Raw genomic sequence first — 13143 nt, 5'->3', positions numbered from 1 at the left:
CTAACTGACCCATTGCTAGCAATACACCCTATCAGGTCGACTACCACGCGGTTCCCCCTGGAAACTATCGTGGTTAATTCCTGATGAATTCATCATGATAGGCTAACTGGCCTATTTTCATTCTCGTCTATCACCCTTCACCGGTACTCCGCCAAAGTATCCCGTTAGCGCAGGCGGGGTTACTATACCATTTTCACCCATCAAAAAAAAACTTCCATTATCACCCATTAAAAAAAGTGCTACCCAGGACTTCTGATGAAGTCTCTTTCTAATTACCTAAATAACACTTAAAATATAGTTGAATGCAATGACGACTAACTCTTCCGTCATACTAGTGAACGGGCCGTTAAGTTTTTTTCATACAACTTAGAATGGCAAACAAGCTGACGGCCCACCTGATGGAAAGTGGTAACCGTCGCCTATAGACATGAGCAGTACCATGGACATAACAGAGTATACTGTTTCGCCCATGATACCTCCCATGCGTTGTCATTCCTGAAGACTCAGGTGTTACTCCTCTGTATCCTGTAAATTCACGCCATGTCTCAACCTTCAAACCGAGTCCAATCAAAATGACTAAATTAATCAGAAAGTTTCGTTTCTGACACAAGCTAATGATGATTTATTCTTATTAAATAAAAATCATTCATACCTTCATATCTTATCAGTCATTACGTATTTTATGACCCTTTTATGAACCTTTACATGATTGTTAATAATTTCATCAGTTTAACCATATTTTTAACCAGAGGGAGACTGTACAAAAGTCGATTGCTTGGCCACCTCTGTTCCATTCGTGTTTCTATCGTGAAGCAGTTGTGTTTGCATGGCTGTGTTTCGGTTTGAAGGGTGCGATATGGCAGTGAATTTACAGGGTACAGAGAAATAACACCTGAGTCCTCAGGAATGGCCACGCATGGGGGGTATAATGGGCGAAACAGTATACTCTGTTATGTCCATGGTACTGCTCATGTCTATAGGCGACCGTCACTACTTTCTATCAGATGGGCCGTCAGCTTGTTTGCCTTGTTTAAAAAAATATAAAATTGGGGCAGGGCCAACCGTGGCTTTCTTGAGAAAAAAGTTCCACGCTAATTTTTATCTTTAAATAACATTAGGTGAGATAAGATCAAGCGTAAAACTATCATGTAAAAACAAAAGGACTTCCGAATGTTTTTGTAGGCACGTTTGCATGTAGGTATATTTATAACAAGTTTACTGTTGTAATCTTTTGGAGGAAACAATAAAGAGTATCTATCTATCTACGTACTAGGTTGAGTCGTGTCTCTGCCGCCAAAAAGTTGTGTTCGAGCAGCTGTGTTTTGAGTTTAAAGTTTTATTTTTATTATTTTATTAGCTTCTTTTCCTTTGCTTGGTTCACGTAGATATCAGAAGGAATAAAAACAATTAAATATACCACTTTTAGATGGGGTATCAAGATAAAACGTATAACTGCGCAGAACAGCATACAGTTTGGTACAGTAATTTTTACATGATGATAGAACAAACAGACAGACAAAATAAAATAAAAAAAAACATATTATGGTTTCTATCGCTCTTATTAAATTTCCTTATATATCTTCCATGTAGAGACATCATCTATGTAACAAACATAAAAAAATACAATCGAATTGAGAACATTTTCCTTTTTAGAAGTCGGTTAAATTTTTTTTACAACACAGGGGGCAAACGAGCATGCGGCTCACCTGACGGTAACTACCGCCGCCCATGATCACTCACAATACTAACGGCATTGCAGGTGTGCTGCCGGCCTTTTAAAAAGGAATATGCTCTTTTCTTGAAGGTTATGATACAGTCGTATTGAGAATCAGTTTCAATTTGGAATCGATTGTAACTACCACCCACCACTTTAATCCAATGGTTCCAGCAAAACGTAAACTCTTCTTTGTCGACATAGCCATCGCCATTCTTGTCGAACACTTGGAAGATATGGCGGGCACGCTCCTCCGGCAGTGGGTATATATGTCCTTTGTCATTGCGAAACAAAGCCTTGCAGATCAGCCTGAACTCGTCAAAATTAAGTTTCCCGTCTCTAAAAAAAAATATAGCAGTATTCAAATCACTAGCTTTTACCTGTGACTTATTTTTTTTTTATACAACTTAGTATGGCAAACAAGCTGACGGCCCACCTGATGGGAAGTGGTATCCGTCGCCTATAGACATGAGCAGTACCATGGACATAACAGAGTGTACTGTTTCGCCCATGATACCCCCATGCGTTGCCATTCTTGAAGACTAAGGTGTTATTCTTCTGTACCCTGTAAATTCACACCATATCCCACCCTTCAAACCGAAACACAGCCATGCAAACATGACTGCTTCACGGTTGAAACACGAATGGGACAGAGGTACCCAAGCAATCGACTTTTGTACAAAGTCTCCCTCTGGTAAATATATTATATCTGGTAATATACTATAAATACACATCTCACGATTCCGACCATGGTTGGGTATTTATAATGAGTATGTTGATATTTCATCTCTTTTACTAACAAATTTAAAAACCATAAAGATGTGACTGTTTCTCTTTTGTATACTTACAAAACTTAATATTTGTCATTTATTACTCACTTATATGGTATTACATATGTAGTGTAACCATAAGTCTGTTTGCATTGATTATAATGAGATCACTGGGATGTGTCATGTTAAACAAATTGTCGAGTTTAGGTAAATCCTTTCCTTATTAATATTATCAATGGGAAAATAAGTTTGTTACCCCTTCGTGGCTTAACAAATCACTATGAAATTTGGTATATAGGCACTATACAGAATGGAGAAGAACTTGAGTGTCTTTTTACACCTGTCAGTGAGTATATCCCCATCACATAGTCATGGGTAAGAGCTGGTAATAAATATTTTGAATCTATGCAATGTTTTATATGAAGAACCTGACTGAACTGGATTTATTAAAAATAAATTAACAAAGTAAGTTCCTTATGTATAAGAGGAATATGAAGGTTAAAAAGAATCCTCAAGAACTCATTTCATTAGAGGGAAAAAGTGGTATAAGAGGGAGAAACTTGATACTTGATTACTATTATTAAAATAATAAAATCTAATTCTAATATTAACTAAAAATATTAAATAATATTCAGATAATAAAATAAGATTTAATTCAGAATATAAATTACTAATAATATTAAAAGATGAAATGTTTCATTGCTAATTACTTGCAAAAAAATAATTAATAAATGCAAATACTATTCATAAATTTGAAGTTGGAAATAAAAAAAATATATTCCAATTTTTGATATAAAAATTAAAATACTGACACTTAATAGGCTTTAAATAGACAGTGAAAGTTTGTATGAAAGATCTGGCATATTTTAAGCGAGACAATAGCAAGTTAGACTAGAGAGATTCTTATTTCTTTATTGTGCATCCTTAATTAATGTGCCAGTTATTGAGTGGTTTTAATTTTTTGTTGTTTCAAAGTGACTTTTGTTTTCAGAATGATCTAATAAATACAAAGTAAAAAAAAAATTAATTACAAAAAATATTTTAACGACTACATAGTCTTTTAAATACATGTCTTAGATATGTTGAAAAAATAAAATATTACTCTATTTACATCATGACCAAAAAAAAAAACACAAATGAAAGCATAAAACAAACATCTAAATATTTAAATTAAATAAGTAAATAATTAAAAATAAATGAAGCAAGAACAGACATTTCAGAGATAACAAACAAAACAAGAGTCTATGTATGTGAGGAGAAAATTTGCAATACAGGTTCAAAAATTATGAATTTATATTTATGGATTTTATGATTTAGCCCATAGTATTATTACAGGTTTATATTTTAACTAACCAAGATTTACATTATATTTAGTTTCGTTTTCGTTTCGTAGGATATATAATATTTTATGATACAGAATGATTCATTGTAAAAAAATATTTATTTAATATTTAAAAAAAAAAGGACTTTTAAAAAGTTTCTTAAAGTTCTCTATAACTTTGTTAGTTCATAATTCGTACAACATATTTTGCTAACAGAAATATTTTAGGATATTTTATGTGATGATATGAATGGGAATCGCCAATGAATTGACATACCCGTCTTTGTCGAACGTCTCATAGCAAGCGTCCATATCGACCAAATAAGTTTCTTCAGCTGTGCCGTTGTTAGAAACGTCCGACATCATAGGCTGCACTGAAATGAGCGCCTGCTCGCTCCAGCGCCCTTTTATAAAGCAATCCAACTTCATGTTGCGTGAACTTTTAACTTACATAACCTATACTAACTTGTATGGCGTATATTGTTGATTTTACGGACAATAATAAACTGAAAACATTTTTAAGATTAAGTATCAGAAATTAGACATATTTAACAATAATATTATTAAGTATTTTTCACATATTCCATTGCAAAAACTTGTGAAATGTTGAAAAATTTTTAAAATACTCAAAGAGTTCGCCAAAATAAATAGTGACTGTGGATGAATGAGAAAAGCGAACGAAAATAGAATGATGATTCTACGAGTGACAATGTCAGAAACAGATTAGAGACGCCTAGATATAGTCTTTCGAGAGATTTTGTCTATCAGAACAGGTCAGTCTTATCACGAAATATTTTTCAAAATTTCGAAATCAATCAATACTAAATTACATTACATAATTAATTAAATAAAATTTATCATTATTTACAAAATTATAATTTACTACAATTATTAATTACATAATTCTCTCTAGTAGTATATTTTTGATAAAATGGTTATGGTTTTTATTATTGTAGTGGATCTTCGATGAGGTCCTTCTTCGTGATTGAAGTCCTCGCATTGTGTCTGTACCTACTTTTGCAATGGAGTTTAACCTCCCTATTACTAAGAATTCCTTTCCCCTGGTGTTCGTGGTTCGTGCTGTTAGGTTTCTTTTAGACAAAAAATCTAGGTTTCTTTGTCTAAAAGTCACTTTGCCGATATTAAGTAGTCATTCACTCAGCACAGATTATATTAAAAAAAATATCGGAACTGACTGTCAACCTTCGCTGTCAATGTGCGTTCATTACTTTTTTCTGTGTATTTGTCATTTTCTAAATAATATCAAGTTACGCTGAAATAAAATTTTTGTCTACTTTGTCATACTTTAATCTAATATGCATTTAACGTTAAATCATATACTATAAGGTTTTGATTCAAATGCTTTAGTTTATAATATTATTGCGTTGTTTGTTTTCTACCCACCATCGGCAACATGGTAATAGAAAAAGTTCACGGTCTTCAAGCCACCAGTATGAGCTTAAACGATAGGTTTACTATGCTAGCATCTGTAACACCGAACCGCGTACCTTTGAGACAGCGAAGACGCACCGTGAGTTCATACTTCGGCCAAAATTTAAACTTTAAAAACAAAAATTTGATTGAACAAATCGCGCGCCGGTTGGAACAACAAGCCAAAAGGGTAAATGTCTTTCTTTATTCAACTTTATTTACATGCTTCTTTACTTAATGTTGGTCTTCTTTTGCAATATTTTAACATGCATTCCATTTTTATTACATGTCTTAAATATATTTTGTAATTAAAGATTGTAATCTTTAATATTATGATTCATAAAATCCCGGCATAGAATAGGCCACTTTTACTTTCCCGTGGGTGTCGTAAGAGGTAACTTATGGTGGAGGGATGGTCAGCATCGAGATGCTGCTCTTAAATCATCACCAAAAGTCAAATTGCAGTTCACAAGCCACTTGCCAAGCATGATAACTACTGGTAAATCCTCGCCCCCCTTTCATATGGGGGAAGCTATGTTCAGCAATGCACAATTAAAGGCTGATACAGCTACAACATGATGCATCTCCATCAATGTTCAAGAATGTTATTTGATATATTTTAATTATGATATCTATTAGTCAGTAATAGTAAATAGCATGGCAGAACTGCCTGAGCTAGTGTAATATAATTTTACTAGCTTTTACTTGTGACTTTATTCATATGACTGGGCATATCCCAGTACTACATTTACATACTACATTGTACATTTACTAACCCAGATAAAAAGTAGTCTATATCCTTCTCTATCTGTGTGTAGTTAAGAATATATATATAAATACAGAATTTCACATAACAGCAAGTACTTCGACAGCGTCTTGGCATTCCTGGTGGATTACGAAGATTTGGTAGCGAGAGCAGCCTCCCAGGGTTACGTCGCTCCAACAGCTTTGGCAACCTCAGCCAAGCACAGAGTATAAAGAACAGAGTCTCATGGAGACAATCCAATGGAAATCTGAGGTGTGTTTTTTATGTTGCTGTAACCTGCCTCTTTTACCTTTAGCAGATACCAAAATCTATTTTCATTGTTTTAAGAAAGTTATTAATTTGACTGAATTTTATTTTTTCTTCCCAAAGTGACATAATTACATGGCCAATTCTAAACCATAATTGCCAATCCTTTTTGCAGTCAATAGGATTTATTCCCATATTATTTTTTTATTTTATTTTTTTTATTTTATTGGCACATAAAACTGATTAAAGAGATAAACAAAATATTAGTAGTATTAAATAAATTTGTATGTGTAGCCCACTCCTACACAAAACAATCATAAATAATGTGGAAAATTTGCAGTGTCACAGGTTTTTCTGCCTGAAAAAGCCCATCTTTCAATAACAAGAATAGTCTTTTTAATATTTTGATAGTCCAAACTGCTGTTCTTTTCTGTGAAATGCTATAATATATATACCCCATGAATTTATACCCCACCCGGTCGCACATTTTCTATTACTAACTCACATTGATGAGTTGGTGCAAGCGGGACGGAGCATGTGTGAAAGGGAGGCGTGAACTATTCTGAGTAGCACTCTTGGGTGTCTATTTATTTTTCAATTAAACATAATTCTATTAAATACAAACTATTTGTCAATTTATCAATCTTATTTCTATTTATGGGGAGTAAAACATGATTAACAACAAACATTACAAACTATGAGAAATAACATACTTAGGTATATTATTTATAAATAACTATGAAACGTATCAGTTATAAGATTAACTATGAATATCGCGAACATATATAATGGAAATATATATAATGTACATTTGAATAGGCTATTTGTGTGTTCACCAGTTCCATCGTAGACCACATCATCATCATTCCATCAGGTGAAATTTGAAATTGGAACGCAAGACTGTTCAACAGTAAAAACAAATATTGTATATCACAGCCTTTTTTATTCTCATTGTTTCATTAGATATCACTAAGACTTCAAAGTTTTATTTTGCTACTATGAGGGAAAGAAAATTTATAATAAAACCTATGGCAAGATAGGCTAATGTTCAAAGGTTTTGAGGGATAGGTCCATGCTTAGTAGTGTAGTGTTAATGGGTTGTTATGTATGGTATGGTGTTTGTTTTGCAGTCGATCAGCGTCATTCAGCAACTTGTCTGCGGGTGCGTGGCGTGGCTTCCGTCGCCGTGGTGGACCTAATCGCGCTCTTCGGGGTCGCCTGAGGTTGGTATTTGATTATTTACCATTTCAACTGCTAACTGTCCATTGCTGAACATAGTCCTACCCCATAAGGGGGTTTGCCAGCAATCGCCACGCTTACCAGGCAGGTTGGCAACTGTAATTAAGCTTTGGCGATGTTTTAAGAGGGATGCTGCTGTTCATCCCTCGATTATTAAATTCCTTTAGTCACTTCTTACAACACCCAGTGGCAAGAGAGGGGTGGCCCATTCTATGCTGGGACCACACAGCATATTTGATTATTTATTTAGGTATAAATTGCTCACTTTAAACATTTATTGTGTGGCTGATATAAAGTTGTAGTTTGATTTGTTTATGTAATTTTGTATGGCAAATAAAAATAACTTTATGTACAGACATCAAACTGAAAATTTGTATAAAGGAAATAGATATTTTCATTGATTGATTTTTAATGAATTGGGTACTCAGGTATATCATTAGTTATTGATTTGCAGACAGATATTGAGAGCTGATCATTTGATTGGCCTCACCATATTTATAAGAAAATACATATATGACATCGAAGTAGCGTATTGGATTATTGTTCTATAACTTCATTGAGTCAGTTCAACTAAGTGTGGGTTGAATTTTCACAAATAAAACTAGTAATAACTAAAAATAATGTCCCTTTTAAAATATCAACACAAGTCAAACTGCGGTCGCCAACTAGCCTGCCAAGTGTGACAACTACTGGCAAAACTCCTCTTTATAGATGGGGCTATATTCAGCAGTGGACAGTTAATGGCTGATACAATAAACTAGAAAGTAATACTGTATATTAAGCAATGATAATTTTTCCCATAATTTTAAATGCTAACTTCGAGTGTATTATTGCAGGGGTGGTCGGCAGGGCGCGGTGCGTATGTGGCGAACGGGACGAGTAGGTGTGGGGCGAGTGAGTGCGGGGCGAGTGGGCGCGGGGCGAGCGGGCGCGGGGCGGGCGGGCGCGGGGCGGGCGCGCCGCCAGCCGCTGCGACCGCAGGCCGGCGCCAGCGGCCGGCCGCGGGGCAGAGGTAACGTAACGCACGTTAACATTTGTAGTTCTTAGGGATTCATAGTGACCTCCGATTGACGGATACTTTACAATAGTTATCTATTTCGAAGCCACAATAAGCGATGGCCAAACCTCACTATACTGTTTTCGCCATTTGTGCCGTGTTATAGCGATTTTGCACCATATTCTTAAATGTTTAAAGGCAATTTTTGAATGACAGTAAATTATTCTCTTAACTTCCGCCCCAGTTTGTCCTGACCTTTAAGGCAGGTGAGGCAAAGTTTATTTAGGTATTTATATAATCTTTAAGTTACATAAGATAATATTTTTACTCATCTATTTGTAAACACTTTTTCTAGTGTTACTAAAAATATCTGCAAAAGAGTTTTAATACCTTAAAATTATATTACTTCTATCTCTCTATGCGAGACACGTATATGACTTAAACCTGTAAATACTTTTCCAGGAGGCGCTGTTAGGAACCAACCCCAAAAGCCCGTGCCCACCAAAGAGGAGTTAGACGCCCAACTAGACCAATACATGGCTGGCAGCAAGTCGGCCCTGGACAAGGAACTGGAAGCGTACATGAAGAACGCCATGGACCTTGAATAGTGACTAGAAGTGCTGTGATGTATTTGCTTACTGGTGTGCGTAAACTTAACTGTATAGATGGCCAACTTTGAGTGCGGCATCCGCTAGTATATGCAGGTGGTGACTACTGCGGCTCATAGTGTAACTAAGAATAAAGTATAAAAATACATTTGTCACACTGTAGGAGTGCCACGAACTAAGTAAACAAGCTATGTAACCTTCATAAAAGACTGGTTAATACCTCGTCCGCTTAGTGGTTTAAATTTACATTTGTTTAAAAAGTACGTCTCTGTAGAAATCTAAATGTATGGAATTAATAATTGACTGATGTGACCTATTGAAGGTATTTGTAATGGTTTCTGTCAGTCCCATACAAATTAAATTTTGCCCATGCAATTTAAACTAATGTTATTAATAAATTATGTAGTTTAGACAGCAGAGATAGGGGACTCTAAAAATAAAAATTATTATAGTATTATTTAGGATTTATATATATATATATATATACACACACACCTTATTCATTTAGTTATTGTATCATGGCTTCTGTAGTAAAAATTTTGCATTTCCTATTTTATGCAATAATATACCAGATAAAACACACAATAGTGGCCATACACTATATACCAGTGGTGGCCGACTTGACCCAAGAGACCCAAGATCTACTGTTTACTGACAAAACCCTGTGCGATCTACCAACTATATACTTCTTGAAATCACAAACGAAACAACATAGTTCAGTACGCAACTATGTAGTGTTGCAGTATTTTTTATTTTATTAAGAGGGGGAACATAAAAGTGAAAACTATTCTCAGTAACAAGTTTCTCAGAGGGAGACTTTGTACAAAAGTCGATTGCTTGAGTACCTCTGTCCCATTCGTGTTTCAACCATGAAGCTGTTGTGTTTGCATAGCTGTGTTTCGGTTTGAAGGGTGGGATATGGCAGTGAATTTACTGGGTACAGAGGAATAACACCTGAGTCCTCAGGAATGGCAACGCATGGGGAGTAACATGGGCGAAACAGTATACTCTGTTATGTCTGTGGTACTGCTCATGTCTATAGGCGACTGTTACCACTTTCCATCAGGTGGTCAGTACCGTCAGCTTGTTTGCCATTCTAAGTTGTATAAAAAAAAACTTGTTTATATTAGTGTGAGCATTGCGTCTGAGCATCTTACGCTAGATTAGCAAAATATTATATTGTTTACCTTGCCACGATCGAATGGACTAATGCTCGTGATCTGGTTGGCCATTCCTGCTCTAAACCTATTGTTAATAATACGCACACCATTAAGTGTTAAAATTACTTTAGTGTTCTCTAAACACTACGACGGAAGGACGTATTTATGTGCAAATTGATAGAACTAGGTTAATACAAATTCGGACTTCACACTTTTTTTTTGTCTATGGTTGAAACGTTACTAATGAAAACAGGTATGCGTTTAGCTGATATTGCATTTTTTTTTTTTATCTTTTTTATTAGAGGCTTTTATCCTATAAGGATGACATATAGCCTCATCATACCCTAATTTTATAAAATACCTCACATACTTAAAACATTGATACATAAATAAATAAAACCATAATAAGATATCGTATTGTCTTTGTTCAAACGTGGTAATTCTAAAATTTATATTTCTTAAGGTTATCTGATTACGTTATATTAACGCTTCGTATACAATGGGGTTATTAAGCCCTATGGGTCTTAGAACAATTGCTCATTGAGAGATGTGATTTCTTTATAACTTCTATATTTTCTTTTTTCTTATAAATTCTGTATTTTTTTAATGCGTAATATTCATTTTATTTGTTAAATAATACGTCAAGATACATTTTTTGCATAAATATATAGAATACTGATAAAAAAAAAAACTTGTCAGCTAATTTGACAGTTAACTGACAAAGTTGACCCGTTTTTGAGGCTCGATGCTCTATCTATATATAGTTTAAGGTTAAAGCCTTTTTATTTTTACCTTGTATGTAATTTGACATACGAATGAAACAAGTAATATTAAAAATAGTAATTAACATTCTGACATCTGTATTTGTTTTCAATTTAATTCTTGATACTGTTACGTAAAATTGAGCCTTATTTTTATTAGTTAAAGTTAATTTCTCTTTACATTTTGTGCTAATAGCTCGAATAGGTATGATTTCATTTTGTACTAATATATACGGTTTTTGTACTTACCTTTTATGATTGTGTAAGCATAATTGGAATGACTTGTATCACCTTAATCCCCCCCCCCCCCGCCTCTACTTGAAAACCGTGAATAAATAAATTCGATTACAAAATTAATGATTAATGTAGTTTTCGTCGAATTTAAAAAAGAAGGTTCCAATTAGGTTGAATTTTTTTTATGTTATTTTAATTTCGTCACTAATTATCTAATTTAGATTTTTTTGTATGATTTCGACATGAAATGTCAAAATTTTTGTTTATACATTAGTGTTTTTTTTCTACGCTGGGGTTATGTATAAGCACTATTTTTCTATGCAGCTGATTACGTGTCATAGTTTTATTTCCTATTATGAAAGACTGTAAAAGTCGCTGATTCAGTATTCAGTAATACAAGAAACTCAAAATCAAAATTTATTGTATTGTTCTCTTGTAATACATATAGACAAAATCCGCCATTTTGTTTGTGACAGGAAGTTCAGTCGCAAAAATTGCATTAAGAGTCAGTTCCAATAGAACTAGTTGAAAATTTTAATTAACAAATGATTGATCTGACCCTAAGACTGTTTATTTCCAGTTATCGTCATTATACCAACTGTTTACTGTCCATTGCTAAACATTGGTCTTCCTCTATTGGGGGGCTGAGTAGTTGTCACGCTTGGCAACTGTAGTTGGGCTTTGGTGATGTTTTAAGAGGGACGCTGCTGCTCATCTCTCTTACTCTTTTGTCCTTTAGTAGCCTAGAAATTAAAAATCGTTTACAGAATGTTTACGTAATAATACAAACAAAATTTGGTTACGTTTTCATTAAATTCTATTTAAAAAGGCAATAGTGTATACGTTAGAATAATTTTATGTTATTTGCAATCGGCCGTTGGTTTAATTGAAAAATTGTATAATATAGTCCCAGTCAGTCGAGGTCTGAACCCTCCTAGGTGAGGGCCTCGGGGCTGACCCCTTTACCCCGACTTCAACTCTGGGGCAATTATCCCCGGGTCACTGTGTCAAAGCTCTGCCCTTATTTGGGTGAGGCGTGGTCTTCTGCCGCCGTTAGCGTTGCGGTCTCTTCCCCTGTTTGGGGGAGTAGCAATATTTTTCCTTATTTGAATAAATGAAACGTTTTAAGATAGATGGCGCCACCGGCAAATTTTGATGACAAAAAAGTTATTGAAATATCAAAAGAAGACCTTACAAAATAATTTACTTCTGCCATCTATCATCAGCCTGACCGTATGCATCATTGCCAGGTTCGTTTTCCTGTATTCTATTCTTGAATCTTGGAATGCATGTTTTACGTATTGCTCAGTATACTAGGTATTTCATAATTTATTTGTTCTGTCAGTCTGTTAAATGTGAAATTGTTTTCTCATGCAATATCTATATATATATATATGACAACATAGTTCTGCATATAGTTAGCGAATTCACCAAGAACTAAACACATTTTACATTTGGCATACTCTGGTACATCATTCAACATTACATTAACAATTAAGTACATAATAATATTAATAATTGACAACGAAAATTTTGCGGTCGATTGTGCACGTTGGAGGAGATCCGTTTTTGTTTAATTTTACGAAAATAAAATGTAAATATATAGCGATAAGGACTACAGTTGATTGTTTCTAAATAAAAGTCGTAAAAATTGCTGTTTTTTTGTTTTAGATTGTTCTAGATTACGTACTTCAATGCGTTATTGGCTCTTACCAATGAGGATGTAATATTAAAAATATGCTGTACCTCTTCTTCTTTAAGACAAGTGGCGAATGTATTTATCGATAAATAAATGGCTGTAGTTAGGGGAGGTATTGAGGGGCAATGCCCTACCTTACCTTAAAACGAAAAGTCCCAAGGTTTTTTTTTCACTGAATTAAGATGAAATGGTAACAC

General features: G+C 34.4%; 2 protein-coding genes across 3 annotated transcripts in view; one reads left to right on the top strand and one right to left on the bottom strand.

Moving 5' to 3' along the window:
• LOC128200703 (uncharacterized) overlaps positions 1-4468 on the bottom strand; it is a 33155-nt gene extending 28687 nt beyond the window's left edge. Inside the window, exons 1-2 of the mRNA XM_052894958.1 lie at positions 4083-4468; positions 1867-2053 (exon numbers count right to left, since the gene is read on the bottom strand). Of these exons, the coding sequence (XP_052750918.1) occupies positions 1867-2053; positions 4083-4234 (339 nt within the window). The 5' untranslated portion in view covers positions 4235-4468. The remainder of the gene's footprint in view (positions 1-1866; positions 2054-4082) is intronic.
• A 522-nt stretch (positions 4469-4990) lies between these two features.
• Positions 4991-12900, top strand: LOC113512762 (chromatin target of PRMT1 protein-like). 2 transcript variants are annotated; one of them, XM_052894961.1, is made up of 5 exons: positions 4991-5426; positions 6109-6254; positions 7379-7471; positions 8324-8499; positions 8947-12900. In XM_052894961.1, the coding sequence occupies exons 1-5, from the start codon at positions 5220-5222 to the stop codon at positions 9090-9092; spliced, it is 768 nt and encodes a 255-aa protein (XP_052750921.1). In that variant the 5' UTR covers positions 4991-5219; the 3' UTR covers positions 9093-12900. The 2 variants fall into 2 exon arrangements, with proteins under 2 accessions (XP_052750921.1, XP_026752512.2); XM_026896711.3 differs by having other exon boundaries at positions 4996-5426; positions 6094-6254.
• The last annotated feature ends 243 nt before the right edge of the window (positions 12901-13143 follow it).

The sequence above is a fragment of the Galleria mellonella genome, unplaced genomic scaffold, assembly GCF_026898425.1.
Source record: "Galleria mellonella isolate WM207_F2 unplaced genomic scaffold, CSIRO_AGI_GalMel_v1 utg257, whole genome shotgun sequence".
In the NCBI taxonomy this organism is placed as follows: domain Eukaryota; kingdom Metazoa; phylum Arthropoda; class Insecta; order Lepidoptera; family Pyralidae; genus Galleria; species Galleria mellonella.
The sequence above is the reverse complement of the archived record's forward strand: the minus strand, read 5'-3'. Positions and strand labels throughout refer to the sequence as shown.